Source organism: Oratosquilla oratoria, unplaced genomic scaffold, assembly GCF_046742065.1.
Source record: "Oratosquilla oratoria isolate Oo_2021 unplaced genomic scaffold, ASM4674206v1 SCAFFOLD177, whole genome shotgun sequence".
Taxonomy (NCBI): domain Eukaryota; kingdom Metazoa; phylum Arthropoda; class Malacostraca; order Stomatopoda; family Squillidae; genus Oratosquilla; species Oratosquilla oratoria.
This window is the reverse complement of record NW_027467530.1, coordinates 10,001-27,071: the sequence shown is the minus strand read 5'-3', so window position 1 is coordinate 27,071 and position 17,071 is coordinate 10,001. Positions and strand designations below refer to the sequence as shown.

At 37.7% G+C, this 17,071-nt stretch overlaps 1 protein-coding gene across 4 annotated transcripts in view; it reads right to left on the bottom strand.

The window, feature by feature from the left end:
- The window catches only part of LOC143022792 (putative polypeptide N-acetylgalactosaminyltransferase 9), a 45,919-nt gene that overhangs the window by 23,477 nt on the left and 5,371 nt on the right, over positions 1-17,071 (bottom strand). For 2 of the 4 annotated variants that reach the window (XM_076181161.1, XM_076181158.1), the window contains exons 2-4: positions 6,558-6,740; positions 5,891-6,076; positions 4,702-4,830 (exon numbers count right to left, since the gene is read on the bottom strand). In XM_076181161.1, coding sequence (XP_076037276.1) covers positions 4,702-4,830; positions 5,891-6,076; positions 6,558-6,740 — 498 coding nt within the window. Of the gene's footprint in view, positions 1-4,701; positions 4,831-5,890; positions 6,077-6,557; positions 6,741-9,292; positions 10,216-13,118; positions 13,253-17,071 lie in introns of those variants that run through there. The other 2 variants (XM_076181159.1, XM_076181160.1) reach the window with 2 other exon arrangements.

Genomic DNA, 17,071 nt, shown 5'->3' with positions numbered 1-17,071 from the left:
CCAGGTTTTCCTTTTTTCGTCGTAAATCCTTTCTTCTTGGTCGCGCGACTACAGCGACGACGAGCGGTGTTGCTTCGATGAGCGTGTGTGTGTGTGTGTGTGTGTGTGTGTATTTACCTAGTTGTAATATACGGGAGGGTACCTATGCTTTGTATCTCTCCGCATCAAGTTTTATCTTAAAATCTTGTATAGTGTTAGCACATACTGTTTTGTTGTCTAATTTGTTCCATGTATTTATTGTTCTGTGTGGGAAACTGTTCCTTTTCAAGTTTTTTCTATAACTATCCTTTTTCAATTTTTTTCCGTATCCTCTTGTTTTACAGTGTGTGTGTATGTGTATTTACCTAGTACTTACCTAGTTGTAATATACGGGAGGGGAGCTATGCTCGTGGTGATCCATCTTTGTATCTCTCCGCATCAAGTTATATCTTAAATCTTGTATAGTGTTAGCACATACTGTTTTGTTGTCTAATTTGTTCCATGTATTTATCGCTCTGTGTGGGAAACTGTTCCTTTTCAAGTTTTTTCTATAACTATCCTTTTTCAATTTTTTTCCGTGTCCTCTTGTTTTACCATTTTCCCACACTAATATGTCGTTCCTGTCTAAAACTTCCATTCCTTTCATTATTCTGTAGATAGTTAGCAAATCTCCTCTTTCTCTTCTTTGTTCCAGAGTTGGTAGGTTCAATTTGGATAGTCTTTGCTCATATGTTAGTTCGGCGAGTGTCGGTGCTAGTTTGGTTGTCGCTCTTTGTAATCTTTCTAGTTTCTTAATATTCTTTTTGGTACTGGGTGTCCAAAGTGATGCTGCATACTCAAGTTTTGGTCTTATTAGTGTAGTTAGTATTTTCCTTATCATTTCTTCATCCATATAAGTAAATGCCACTTTGATTGCTCTCAATAAGTTGTAGGTTTCTCCGAACATCTTATTTATATGCTTATCTGGTTTCATGTCCTTTCCAATCATCACTCCAAGATCTTTTTCATAGTTTTTTTTTTTCTTCCCCAATTCTGTAATCTTTTGATATTCTGTTTCTACTCTTTCCAAATTCCATTATACTGCATTTCTTAATATTGCATTTTACTTCCCACTTTTGGGTCCAATTCCATATTGTGTCCAGATCTTGTTGCAATGAGTTGCAGTCCTCTTCCGTTTTTACCTTCTTAAGTAATTTTGCATCATCTGCAAAAAAATTTATATAGCACTCCACGCCTCCATTCATGTCATTAATGTATACAGCGAACATGATCGGGGCCAGTACTGATCCTTGCGGGACACCGCTTTTACTTCTTCCCAGTTGGAGAATTTTTCTCTAATTACAACTCTCATTTTCCTCCCAATCAGGAAGTCTTTCATCCATTCCAATAATTTTCCTCTGATGCCACCTTTTGACTCTATCTTATTTATTAGTTTCCTATGAGGTACCTTATTGAATGCCTTTTGCAGGTCCAGAAAAGCACAGTCTGCCCATCCATCTCTTTCTTGTATTATGTTTACTAATCTTGAGTAAAAGCAGATCAGATTTGTTGTACAGGATCTCCTTTGTCTAAACCCAAATTGATTTGGGTTCAGTATAGATTTTTCTTCCAGGTATTTAACCCATCTGTTTTTGATCACTCTTTCACAAGTTTTTGCTATTGTGCTTGTTAGTGAGACCGGTCTGTAGTTAGATGGATCTTCCTTATCACCTCCCTTATAAATTGGTACAATGTTTGCTTTTTTTCCAGTCCAATGGTACTTTTCCTTCTGTAAGTGAGGATTTAATTATATCATATATTTTGTCAGTTAATTCTTCCATGCATTCTTTCAGTATCCAGTTTGCTATTCCATCTGGGCCATGTGATTTTCTGACATCCAGGGTTTTAATTTGATCACTGATTTCTTTTTGTGTTACGTTTATTTCTTTCATTGTTAGGCGAGTTTTCTATTGTGAATACTGATCTGAAGTGGTTGTTCATTATTTCAGCCATTTCCAGTTCTGTAAATTCCTTTTTATCTTGGCGCAGTTTTTCTATTTCTTGTTTGTTTTTCAGTTTTCCATTTACATATTTGTAAAATAGTTTGGGTTCTTCTTTACATTTGTCTATTATCTTTTTTTCATAATTTCTCTTTTCATCTCTGCGTATTTTTACATATTCGTTTCTTAGTTTGATGTATGTTTGCCATTTGCTTTGTTTCTTATCTCTTTTCCATTTTTTCAAAGCTTTGTCTCTTTTTTCCTTTGCTTCACTACATCTTTTGTTGTACCAGTTCTTTATGTATGCCTTTTCCATTTTTTGTTGTGGTACAAATTTGTTCACTCCTTCATTATAAATTTCTTTTAGTATGTTCCATTTTTCTTCTATCCCTGTATCTTCGTTTTGGAATTTTTCCCAGTTTGCATTGCGAAAGAATATTTTAAGTTTCTCAAAGTTTGTTTTGTTATACATAGGTCTTCCTATTCTATGTTTATCATTTTTGCTTTGGTCTGTTTGTTCTTTCAATTCCATTTCTATTAGTACGTGGTCACTTTTTCCTATCGGAGTTTTGTAAATAATATTTTTGATTATCTCAGGTTCAGTCGTAAGTATTAAGTCCAATTTTGAGGGTTCTTCATTTCCTCTATATCTAGTATTTTATCTAATCCACTGGGTCATTGTGTATTCAATGGTCAAGTCAAGGAGTACATTGCCCCAGTCTTTCTCTCCCCCTTTCACTGTCATATTTTCCCAGCATATTTCTTTTGAGTTAAAGTCACCCATAATTACTGTATTTCCTCCATCCTTCAGTGTTTCAATTAGTTCTTCTTTTGTGTCATCTAGTAACTTGGCGTGATCCCTTTCTGTCCAGGCTTGTGTTTTAAGAGATACATATACCACTGCAAATTTTCTTTTCTTCATTTTTTTTACCTTCGACTTGTACTATAATTGATTCTACATTATTTTTTCCTTCAGTTATTTTTGTTACAGTTAAATCTTTCTTGGCCAAAATTAGAACTCCTCCGCCCTGTTTGTTCTTTCTATTCTTTGTCCAACAGTTATATTCACCTTGTCCCACAGTGTGGGGTGTTAGTATGAACTTTAATTTGGTTTCTACAATTCCCATTATGTCTGGTTTTTCTAATACTAGATAATCGTTTAATTCGTTTATTCCTGAGATTATTCCGTCTATATTTGTGTAAGCTATTTTTAGTTTCCTTTCTCTTCCTCCCCTTCTGTCTTCTTTGTTTCCATTTTCCCTATGACTATGTATTTTTTCCTCAGCCTCATGTCTATCACTCTCCAAAAAAACTCCTTTTTCAGTTCTATTCTCATTCCTTTCATTTGCCTCATTCCTAAGTTCCTTTTCTTTCTCTTTTTCTTCCTCACTCATTTCTTTTTTTATCCATATATTTTTGTACTGTTCACTGCTTGCTAATCTCATTGTTCTAGTTAACATTTCTTCTACACTTGATTGCGATCTAAGTTTTACTTTTAATGGTCTATACTGCTTATCTTTAGAGTACCTGCCCATTCTATGAGTTTCCTCGATTTCTCGGTCCCAGCCTAACTCATCTGTTTGTAACTCCTTTAGTATTTCTTTGGCAATCTCTTTTTCTTCCTTTTCCCTCTGATATCTTGGTACACTGTGCTTTTCTTTGATGCCATAGACTACTATACACCTTTTCCTATCCACTGTGTCCCTAACTAGGTTACTTTTCTCTTTAATAACCTGAATTACAGTTTCTTTTGTGTTATCTTTTACTTGTTGTTCCATTATTTTCTTTATGGATATTTCCTGACTTTCCTGCTCAATTTTCCACTGTTTTTTTATTTCCTGTAGGTCATTCTCCTTAATTTTTTCTTCCACCTTTTCAGTCACTTCTTTCATTTGACTTTTAATTTCTCGTTTCAGAGCCTCGTTCCTACTATTATCCTCACTTTTCAACCTCTCACTATCACCCTTAAGCTATTTTAATTCCTTTTTCAACTCGTCTATCTCCCTATTGTTTTCTTTGTTGGCTTTCCTTAGGTTTGATACTTCCTGGTACATTATCTTATATTCGCTTTTAAGTTCTAATAGTTCATCTACGATATCACTTAGATCTACTCCTCATTATGTTCCTGTATCTGGGTTCTCTATCCATCTCTACTCTTAGTAATCTATTTCCTTCTTTTACAAACCCGGAAAATTTACTTACGTCTAATCTTTGGTATTCTCTTGGTGTTGAAGCGAAGCATGATTTTTTTCTCACTACTCCTAGTGGAGTTTCGATTTTTGTTTCTTCCAGGCTTCTTTTAGTTGCGTCTTTGGATTTAGGGGTTTCCATTTTTTTGGAACAATAAAAAAATGAAAAAAGAAAGTAACGGAGATACAATTTCGACCTACATTGTTTCACCACGAATGCACAGCCTTACCACCCCGCGTATAAACAACAAGGCCTACGCCGATCGTTTCTTGTTTATATTTTCGCTCGTAATCCAGCACTCCGAAAATACGTGTTGCTCCGACCGTGTCTGGACCGTGTGTTTGTACATGTGTGTCTCTCATTACAGTTTTGAATCATGTGCTGGACTCATGATTGACACCTATTACCCTTCTTGATGAGAACTCAGAGCTCATATATGACTGGTGTATGAGTTATATTGTGTATGTATGTGAATGTGTACACCAGTATTTGCACAAACATCTGTGCATACAAGACTGCATGTATAAATACATGGAAACAGAATTATACGTACCTCTCCAGAGGCAACTGCATCTCCAGGTACAAAGAGTTCTGGATAGACATTCTCTAAGTACCACTGGAAGCTCTTGCAGCCCAACTGCTGACGAAGTGCAATGCGATCGGATACATCACCATAATCACCCTGAAACAAACAATGACATCAGTTGTGATCATCTTCACCTGAAATCATGAACTATCATAAGCAGTCCCCCCTTCCCTAGGAATCCAGATGTTTTTAAAATTTGCCAGTTTGCCACATAATTAATTTTTATTTTTCAGTTATAATCAGTGTATGGTTGATGAAGGTCAAATTGTAACTCATGTAGGTAAAGTAAATATATGCCTATGCAGCTAATTTGAAGTATCTTGATATACTCCTACACCATTAACCCACTATATAAAATTTCTTTGACTTTGTCCTACACACACACACACAAATTCCTGTGGACACCCCCCCCCCCCAATACTACTGAGGGGTTTCATGTGACTTCACAGTTCCTGTGCCCACTCTGGGGTCAGCCATATTGGACATTTAGCATGGGTTACAAACATATGGATAGAGTTCCGAGTTTATCAGAAAAATGGGAATCTTTTGTGTAGCTGTTGGCTGCAAAAAACAGACAGGAGAGGTGTCCACACATTTCATTTTATCATTTCCCTGCTGAGACTGAGAGAAGAGAGAGATGGATTGCAACTGTGAAGAGGGAAGGCTGGGAGCCAACTCAGTACCCCAGACTCTGCAGTGCCCATTTCATATCAGGTTGGTATTTTAATTCTAAGGTGACATGGTTTGTCAAAAATAAACTTTATTTAACAGTCAGTTAAAATCACAAGCCTCTGAAAATGGACTTAAAATGCAAGTTATATTAGAGGGAACCTGGTTTATACACCATATGTTTTGTAGGTAACTCTTAAAATACTTTTTGAAATGTCATGAAATTTGTATACTTTACTATATCTAGCATTTGGAGGGATAATTATTAGTATCAAATTAACTGCTCAGCTGTGCATGTGCTCAGGTGCAGTTAGTTTAGATTAGGATACATTGTGCTACATTTGGCCAAGCTGTATTAGATCATGTTACATTATGATATTCGAGTATATTAGATTACATTTGCTAATCTGTAAGTTTTTATGTTGTATAAACTTTACTATTTTAACCAGATTATCCACTGATATACACAAACTTCATAGATCATTACCAGATCATATCCAATGCGCTGGAAGTAGTATTTGCTGTAGTCGTCGAGCCACACCCTGGCGAGACGTATCGAGTTCCTCTTGAGAACATTGACGCCCTGACGCCACTTGTAAGGCGACCGTTTCCTGAAGATGTGCCCCACGTGAGAACAAGGGACGATCTCTAGCGTTCCGCCGCACATCCATATCTGTAACAAAATTGGACTATGAGCTATGGACTACCTAGGACAGACCAACCGCTTGTGTGGGATGAGAAGAGAAATTTGTAGTTAAGTGAAATGATGGTCGTGTATTAAAGGGGGCTATTGCCACTGAGCACTTTTAAAGGAACACAAATAAGCCAATTCCAGTGAGTCTACCTTTCAACGCGATTTGTAAATATCGGAGGGCACAAGGTCCTGTGTTACATTCTAGGGAGTATGGAGCATTTTTAACATAAGCTGAGGAACTTCCCAAAACATCTTAGACAGAAATAAAATATACTTATGCATGACTGGGTTCCATGTGCTTTTATCATTCGAGGATTAATACCAAATCACCTACTACTTTTACATGTCAATATTGCATACTGATGTATAAACGCAGACATGGGTATAATCTATTCAGTCCTCTCCTTCAAGTGACACATCATCATCTGTTCTCGAACACGTCATGGGTTTCGTTTCTTACCTTAAAGGAAAGCTCTAAATTCTCTCCTCCCCAGATGTCAAACCCGGGATCGTAGGCTCCTAACCGGTAGAAGAAGTCCCTGTCTATGGAGAAGAGACCTCCGGCCATGGTAGGAGAGTACACGGGTTCTGCAGAGTGGTTGTGGCGTGCGCGCTCCCGCGCCGGAATGGCGTGCCAATTGAACTGTGGGCACACGGAGAAGATTAACCCGAGCAATGGCCGAAACTCCCGGAGTTATAACACTTATATTTCACAAAATCTATAATCACACGTGATTCTTATTAGCATTTTATTTTACAATTATTCTATTCATTCTATCCGATTTTTCACATTTGATAAACAATTCACACCTAGTGTACAGACACATATGTTGTGCTGTTCTACTGATTAACGTGCTCTGAAAGAAAGTACACAAGAAAGCAGTGCAGAGATGAAAAAAAGAAGAAAGAAAATTTCATGCATAACAAACCATGCGATAACCAGCTCGAAACACACTTCAAAGCAATGCAGACTTTTCATGAAATTCACACAAAGTATTTCTTTTTTTTTTCTTTACATACAAAGAGCAATATACGACACAACCAATGCAGTGCAAATCCCAAAGCATCCGCGATGTTCGAGTTTGCGAGATTCGCCCAAACACGTGCTTGACAGTGACAAAACCCAACAAAGAGATCACAAAACATTAGAAAACAAAGTCTTTTACGGTCAATTTACCCAAATAATTTATAACAGTATTTACGTAATTAGATTTACAATAATTTATCCATATACTATTGTTAGAGCATGACTATAATTTGAGAGAACTAACGGTAAACTCGACTCGAATTTCCCCCCTATAAATAAAGGAATCAATAAGTAAACGAAATATCAAGTAAACCAAAACTTCTGATATAAACAAATGACACTGATAAACCTTTGGCGACAGATAAACATAAGCTTATCATAATAAATAGTATACATATATACAAACACACACACACACACACTATATATATATATATATATATATATATATATATATATACACACTAAATCGTGTGTATGCAAAACGCCCATGTATACGCACATGTATGGCTAATGCCATGTACATATATTTCATGTGCGCATGAGTTTACACTTATATCTTGTACATCGGAACGGAAATACTTTGGAGAACAAGAGAACAGCTGCATGTATAGAGACGAACACATAATAAATTCATGAACATAAATTGGCTGCTTAACCAAGTAACAACCGAAGTATGAATTCTTACATTAGAACTGAAGCAATGCTACGTCACCAAGATGAAGTCGACACACAGAAAAGTCTGTTGTCCCAGCGAAAACGATTATGGCGATTTTTTTTTTATGATAATAAGAACACGAAAATTTCTTTTATGTGTGATTGTGAGCACAGAAATTTCTTATTTTATGCCATTGATAATGGACATTCTCTTTCAATTCTTATCAATTATTTCTGTTTTTGTCAAACCCTTGAGGCGATGCCTATGATCTGTACACTTCGGTGAAAGAGGAGATCGCCTATTAGGTCAAATTGTCGAAGTACAAGAGTTTTCTCTCTTCTGGTTTATTTTCAAAGTCAACTGGATTAACCATCTTGAAGCCGTGACCACATTGACCTCCATTTTGAAGGCAACTGGAAGTTCGAGTTCCGGTGAGATGCACAGCTGTTGCTACAGAGTTCTGGTAGTTTAATTTACTTTTGTTATTGGTATTACTATTATTTCTATTCTTTTGTTTATATTTATTTCTAATTTTTATTTATTATTATAATAATTATTTTCCCCCTAATGTTTGTGGGGCTGGCAAAAAAAAAAAAAAAAAAAAAAAAAAAATATACGCAACCAAAACTTCTCGCGGCATGGTATCTTTTTTTTTTTTTTTTTTTTTTTTTTTTTTTTTTTTTTTTTACTGAAAACTGATAATATTACGTCATACAGAAGCCGAAAAAAATTGTGGGAACGGAAAGCAAAGGACAAGAGTACATATTCAAACTACCCATGAAATAAATAATCCACACGTCGTTTCAAATTTTCACTGGGAAACAGTTTCGCCTGAGTGTGTCGAATGCCAATCGGTAACAAAGTCGTACTTGAGCATCCTTCGCCAACCTACACTACGACAGCCATGCCCTGGATGCAGGCCAAAGAACTGAAACGGCGAGTTTGACACAAAGAAAAGAAATAATGGACATCCAGATTCCTACTGAGCATGCAGGAACATGCATACAACTCCAGAGGGGTAGGGGACGACGGGAAAGGCTTGCACGGGTACAAGAAATAAAGTCGAATCCAGTATCAAATTAAAAAGAAAATGAATGCATGGCACCTAAACTTGTACGTATGTATATGTATATATATATATATATATATATATATATATATATATATATATATATATATATATATATATATATATATATATATATATATATATATATATATATATACACGCACACACATATACACACTAAACTGAACTACTGGACTAAAGTTTTACGAACAGACGAAGACTAAGGGAATATAAATCTAAAAAACATTTTCTACAAGGCAGTTTTATGCTAATTGCGATTCTGAGGCAAGAAAAAAAAATATTGAGGTGTCCACTTATAGCTTCGTGCATATATACATGAATAATAAATATAATTTGTAAAAGTTCAAAAGCGCTGATTCTCGATGGGACTTAAAAAGAAAAGGAGACATCGATGTACGAGGTTCAGGAGGAGCTCGCTACCTGAAGGTTCCAGTCAAACCCGCCTACTGCCACAAATCCGGAATAAGCGTATTCCAGGCTGCTATCACTGATCACGTCGATCACAGGAGTGACCACAGTAGTCCAGTTGCGGCCTATCCGATCTAGTAGGGGATCCAGCCAACCTAGAACACATAAGCCCTCCTAAGCCTAATTGCTCTTCTCGGGCTGAGGAACCATGCATTGCGTCTAGACAGTCGAGTCCCTTTACACAGAGTCGCGGCAGCTCCGAAAAATGGCCACAAAATGGCGGCGTATCCGGAGTTGTCGGAACTCTCAGTACAAAGGAACTGTTGGTGCATCCGAATGCACAACAACAACAACAATACGTTCGATGAATCAATAGCAAGAACAGTAATTGCTAGCGAAAATGATTTGGCCAAAATATTGCTCCCTGGGTCACGTGACCCAGGGAGCAACTACATGAGGACTCAGAAGGCGATGATCGGTTGGTTAGAAAATGGACCACAAAGAAAACGGGTTTTCGACCTCAAAACATCCGGATAAAGACATCAATGTCTCCAAGACTATTTTCTGTTTATTTATTTGATACAATAAGGGATCAACGGGTATTTGCAGGCGACAAAGGTAATTAGTAAAGCCTTGTCATGGATAACACTGAAGAAGTCAAATAAAGACAATTTTTCCAAAGAGAGAAAAAAAATCCCACACTTTGTGTACATGCATCCATTCCATTTGGAATTTGAGGACATTTCCTAGTTTTTCTCTAGAAATATATATATATAACATGAAAATTGAATGACCCCAGTACATCCTCAAATGAAGGATGTATACAGAAAAATGTCATTTTTCAAAGACCACACACAGGATTTGGATAACAAATATCAAAAGAAGATTTATGGAAAAAAAAAAATTATCCTACACCGGGAAGAATAACAACGAACTAACACAAAAACTAAAGTACCAAGAAGCACGGACAATGATATAATCAAAATAATTTAATGGAGAAACGAAAAAAGATCATACCCATATTAGTATAGTACTTAATAGATATAAAAACTACAAATTCACACATACCATTCTATATATATATATATATATATATATATATATATATATATATATATATATATATATATATATATATTACATAAATATGCTTATAATTATTAATGTGTTAAATTTCATCAGTCCCATGATATCCTTTGGGGAGATGGGCAAAGACGGTATCCGATTCTATTCGGCTGACTATGTGTCCACGTTGAACATGAATCCACTTCACTCAAACTTCGCTGAATAGAACCGTGAGGTGGAAGCCAAAGCAAGTTCTGTTATTGATGGACAAACTCCCACCTCGGAGATGAGTAATTGTCCGGCGGGTTCGAAATCAAGAGGAGAATTTATTTTGTGGCAACAAAAAAACACTGCAATAAGCGTGCTAGCACACACTCGCGTTTACGGAGTTTATCGACACGGCAAACAAACCATGCTTCTTTAATTGGTTTAATGCAACTTTGAAGTATCACATCCTAAAAGACCACTTCTGTGATTTGCACAAAGGAATCGGTTCCCAGGAGGGACGGAAGAAAATCAGTCGTGCATAAATGATGGAACTCGTCACAAAAGATGACGGATTCAAAAGTTCTCCTTCAATGACATTCTCGTTTCATGCAACAATCTTCTGCTCAGAGAGAATAACGAAAAACAAATTGAATTTCGGAAGTCCAATTCGTATTGTGATCAATCATGCTTTCTCAAATCACCCAACTCGTTTCATTTTATGGCCACATTTACATACATTCCATTTCGAGTATACAGTAGTCATTGAGACGCATTTTAAACAACGTGATAGAACCATTAGATTTATCATGACACTAGATAATATCACTACTGCGTTACAAAACGCAGTAGAAACTCGTTTATGAAAATTATTTGTACTGAAATGAGAGTATGCAATGGCAAAACACATCGGTGCTAGCGAAAAAAAACCCAGCATACGGACTCTGGAGGCTGAAGTACCACAGGATAGCAAATACACACATACATACACTGTATATATATATATATATATATACCCGCAGACGCACACACAAATTTGGAAGTAACCTGCTCCATGACCTACACCAACATATCACCAAATTAGGATAAAGTGAAGACAGACTAGTAGTTCTCTATGGTTACCCAATCGCCATCACCTACAATGAGAGAGAGAGAAAGAAAGAAAGAAAGAGAGAGAGAGAGAGAGAGAGAGAGAGAGAGAGAGAGAGAGAGAGAGAGAGAGAGAGAGAGAGAGAGAGAGAGAGAGAGAGAGAGAGAGAGAGAGAGAGAGAGAGAGAGAGAGAGAGAGAGAGAGAGAGAAGGCACTTCCGATTGAGGAAACTATGGTGGATTTTTGACTCCTAACCCAGACCATGAACAACTGACTGAGTCACTAACTGAGAAGATCCTTCAGGAAACATAAACTGGTTTCGGACCTTTACTTGGAATGATCAATATGATCTCCATAACGCGTCAACAATTAAATGCCATGAACAAATTTCACCTTTGTATATGAAATGATCATGGCCTGTGATTTGGTTTCAAGGGATGTTCTAAAAGTTTAATCAAATTGTGAGTCTTCTCTTCAGATTCCTTCAATAGTGGTCTACAACAGCAACTGTGAGCCATTCCAAATTGGATTAGGTGTAAAAGAGGAATGAATGATTGCTCCATTTTCGTTCATCATCTTCACTGCGACAATCTTGCCCGTTTCAAACCCAAAACGAACATTTATTAAATTTCTCGTCAAGTTCCAATACACAGATGATCGGTGCGTTCCAGATCTCTTGGAAGACCATCAGCGACAGAGCCTGCCCTAAACGCTACATACAACAAACTTGGAACTTCAAGTCAACTCTAAGAAGACAAATATTATCTACAACTGTCATTAATTGAGAGAAATGGGTTAGTGGTATGAATTCAACTTGGTACGAAAAACCCTGGAAAAAACGTGGACTACTTTTCGTACCTCGAAAGTCACTTCACTTTCATATTGTTGACTTTGACCATGAGAACCAACATCATTATGACTACACTTTTTGACGTCTTCGAAAGAGAATCTACTTAGATTATGACATAAAAAAACACCAAAATCCACAACCATCTGGAAATTACAATCTTGAATTTCTAAGAACTTTTAAATCCAGGAGTGGGCCCACAACCATTTGAGAGTCCACAAATGTTACTTTAACCAACAGAACGAAGACAATAATTTTTGTCCTCGAAGAATAGCTATGACAACGACGACGGCACACATACACATACATACAAACACACACACAATCTATATATATATATATATATATATATATATATATATATATATATATATCATAAAAATCACCCTGTACAATGATGTCATATTAATTATTCTAACTGCTACAACCGGAATCGAACCTAAGCTTCTGAACTACTGAGCCAGTCTTACCAGCCACAAATGTGAATTCAGATCCGGGTTTAATCTCGGTTGTAAAAGCCAAAATCAATCTAAGCGTGTATATATCATATATATATATATATATATATATATATATATATATATATATATATATATATATATATAAACGCTGAATCTATGTAGCCTCAAATATGATTAGATTGTGAAAGTGATGGAGTGCAGAGGAAAGACTACTCTTTATAACGTTTTCCCACGAAAACTGGACAAGTGTCTACAAACACAGAGTCGTAAATCAGAAACCAGGCAGTCCTATACTTTCAGTCCAGAAGGAAGGATTCACAAGGAAAGGAAAAGGACAGGATTATAAAGGAAATAAAAAAAAAAATAAGGAGGTAATTAAGGTCTGCGTACGGTGAGGCCCCAGTTGAAACCTCCAACTTGGACGTCTCTGGACTTGGAGGGCTGAAGTTTAAGGGTGTCGTCGGCGATGACTTCGATCACAGGGCACACGACCGTCGAAGAACGTCGACCGATGCGATCAAGCAGAGGCTCCAGCCAGCCTTCACGAATAGGGGGGAAGGAAGGGCATCTTATTGGTAAGGTACTGGGAAAGGTGGGTGATAAGCATTGGCAGGATGCATCACTAACGATGATAACGCGTGCTGGAAGGACAGCTCATCGGTAAGGTATTGGGAAAGGGTATGATGACGTTGGCAGGATGTATCACTATAGATCAGCGTTTCCCAACCTTTTCTCCGACCCCAGGGGAACTCCCTAAGCAGTCCAGCAACCCCCTAATGACTAATATCTTATTATCAGAAGGATAAAGGAAAGTGTATGTAAGCATCGCTTCCCAGCTTCCCTCAGGTTGGGAAACGCTGCTATAGATCATGACGATGGCAGGACGCATCACTAAGGATGACTACGCACGTTGCATTATGGGTATAGGGAAGAATGGCGTAATGGTGGAAAAGAGGAGGTCTATTGGGTGAATGTGAACTGTGGGGAAATACAGGGTAACATCAGGCTGTCAGAGGACATGGGAAGGGGATTGGCAAGGATGGAGTGGGGAGGGGGAAACTGACGTCAAAGGGGGTCAATGTGGTTGATTCTCTGCCTTCAGTCGTGAAGGTCATGAGCTGAACAAGTCTCTAACCACGCGACACTCACGAGGCGAAGGCCTACGTAGTCGCAATGGTTGCTGCAGAAAAGGAAGACGTTACAATTTCCTGAGACAAAACAAGCGGGGCACGCCGAGTTTTGGTGGCTCCAGATCGCCGCAGCCCCCACTCGCCGTATCTCCTGACTCTTAGCTCGTTTCACACGTATCGACTTTTCGCCGTGCGCCGTCCACGACACGACGTCCTGCTCTCAAGTAATCATGGGTGTCTGTGGACGCTTTCACACGTGGTCATGACGTGTGAAAGCGTCCACAAAACCCATGACTATTAAAGAACACGACGTCGTGTCGTGGACGGCGCACGGCAAAAAGTCGATACGTGTGAAACGACCCTTTGGCTTACTTTCTGCCGTATACAGATTCTAGCCCTGGTCATTCCTTTCTCGTCTTTTATCTTCACCATTTTACGACAGCTTTTGTTATCCTACATTAACTCCTAGGCGACGGAAATAATTTCCTAGATATCTTCTATTGGCTGCTGCCTGTCCTGTGGTCTCAGTCTCTCATGTCAGTCCATATTCCCGCGAGCCGATTATTTCTAATCTCATTAATCCTCTCCACCGTTTTGCTTCCACTGCTGATTCAGAAACCAACATACAAATAAAATAACACTGTTATTCATCTTTCACTGGTAGAGCAATTCATTTATATTTCATAGTTACAAAGTAATTCAGATATTGGTAATTTTTCTGGTAAAAAAAAGCACTTGAACAAATGCACATCTGATACCAAAATCAGACATAACGCGCAAGCAAGCGTACACACACACACACACACACACATTAACTTGCTGTTGCAGTAGTACCAAACTGGCTTGATAATTCAGCGGTCTTGAGTTCGGTTCCCAACCAGGCCTAAAGAGTATCACAGCATATATATATATATATATATATATATATATATATATATATATATATATATATATATATATATATATGTACCTTCCACGATAATATCTTAATTTTTGGAACACTAAAAATCAAATAATATTTTCGTTACGTACTGATAAAATGTATAATAAATGAATTGAAACTAGAACAACATAAAACTGGAAAAACGTTAAGATATCAGTTGAATCTAGAATAGTGTAATTGAAGTTTCTAATCTTTCAAATTGATCACACTTGACGAAAGTTTGATAAAATCTAATTTCCCCATGACATAGACTGAGCATAGGCATTTTCCCAACAAGATCTGGGAGGATTTAAAAAGGATATCACCGACAAAATGGTCAGATTAGACTCCATGTGAAGATGAAATATTTAGTAAAATTACAATCTCCCGTCCACTGCTTCTGACCCAAGGCAGTGGACGGGATGCAGGGATGACCCGTCGTCCAGGAGGACCCAAGATAAGAGGGAAGGTGGAGTGTGATAGGGATGGAATGGGTGGGAGTGGTTTCTATGCTTTTGTCTTTTGGCTATCCCTTATAAGGGGGAAAAGAGCCTTTGGTATATGTATGTACAATGTTTCGTTAGCTGATTTTCTTTTCAAATGATAAAAGTTGTACTTTTAATAAAGGCTTCATGCTCACATGTATGCTCTGACCAAGATCTGGGGCACCTTATCAATGCATACCCAAATGCGCTAGCCTTATCTGCCTCCTTGAGATAAGGATAGGATAGCTTTGTAAATTATCTATGTTTTTTTCCTTTTCCTGGTGTTCACATTTGCAATTGACATGCTGGAATGCCCGGATATAGGGACTTCTCGACATTAAACCAGATTCCAAAGATCGACAACTACTCTGTTACTTTTTTTTGCTAAAACACGACGCTTCCAACTCTCCATTCTGACTATAAACATCTCGTACATTCACCAAGAGGAGCAACATCATGTAATGCAGGATTAAAACAAATCGTCTGTGGCACCTTCATCAATTAGGAGAGCGGTATTGGAACTGCCTAGTGTTGGCCTTATGGTCTCTTGCAAAACTTCGTTTACTTTTATTGTCTTATTTCCTCGCCCAGCGGTTTTCAAACGGGGGACCACGGGGCGTCCCCCAAGGTACCTGTGACAAGAATTCAGGGTGGGGGTGGGGGGCGCATGGCCTGCTGTTGCGAATGATACATTTCTTGTTAAATTGAATAGCCGCTGACGTTCTGACGATCTAGCTGATCGCTCAAAATTGCGGAAGACCTTTTTTTCCTCATTGTTCAATGTGGAGCAGAAGTTTCCGATATTCATCTGGGAACCAGTATCTGCAGATTTCGAGGTCTCTTACCTCTTCTTCAGCTTGTGAACATATAGTCAAAGATGATTAAAATATTCACTATTACCACCCGGCTGAAGAAGAAGTAAGAGACCTCGAAATCTGCAGACACTGGTTCCCAGATGAATATCGGAAACTTCTGTTCCACATTGAACAATGAGGAAAAAAAGGTCTTCCGCAATTTTGAGCGATCAGCTACACAGATCGTCAGAACGTTAGCGGCTATTCAATTTAACAAGAATTGTATCAGAGAAGATTACTCCAAGAATGATACATTTCTGTATCATGAGAGGAATATATATAAAAAAAAAAAAACACTCCGTCCTGGGAGAAGATAATCATGATTGCTAGCTCTGTAATAAAGCAAAGGGTTTTTCTTCATAAACATTTTATTTATTCATTTATTATTATCTAACTATTTTTTTTTTTTTTTTTTTTTTTTTTTTGGCGGGGTAGGATTTCGGAAGAAAATGTTAAGGGAACCACACAAATGTCGAGCATTCATGAAATGAGGAAATGGAATGAAATAGGCTGAAAACCAAGTGGGCTCTTATAACGACCAGGAAGCCTCTTCCTTCCGTGTTCCGGTCCGCTACGATGGCGTTCCCCACACATTCTATTCTGTCTAATACGATAAAGTTCAGCCGTGGGGAAGACGTGTGACCACATGACGCTTCCTAGCAACTGCTCGTTCTAACATACATTCCTGTATGTTTTTTGTTTTCTAGCAAATAAAACTTGCTGGATTCATAGAATGAAAGCGTCAGTTTATGTTGTTTTTGTGTGCGTTTCTATGCTTTCGTAGTTTTACGTGTGCTGTCCGAATTATGTTGATGTATTATCGTGTAATCTGCATATGGTCTCAAGTCGGAAATATGTTTGTGTATTATGTGATCTGTATATACTCTCATACCTCAATGGGAGTCGCCAGAGTTTAATCAACTTTTTAAAAGTATCCAACCCCCAACCCGAG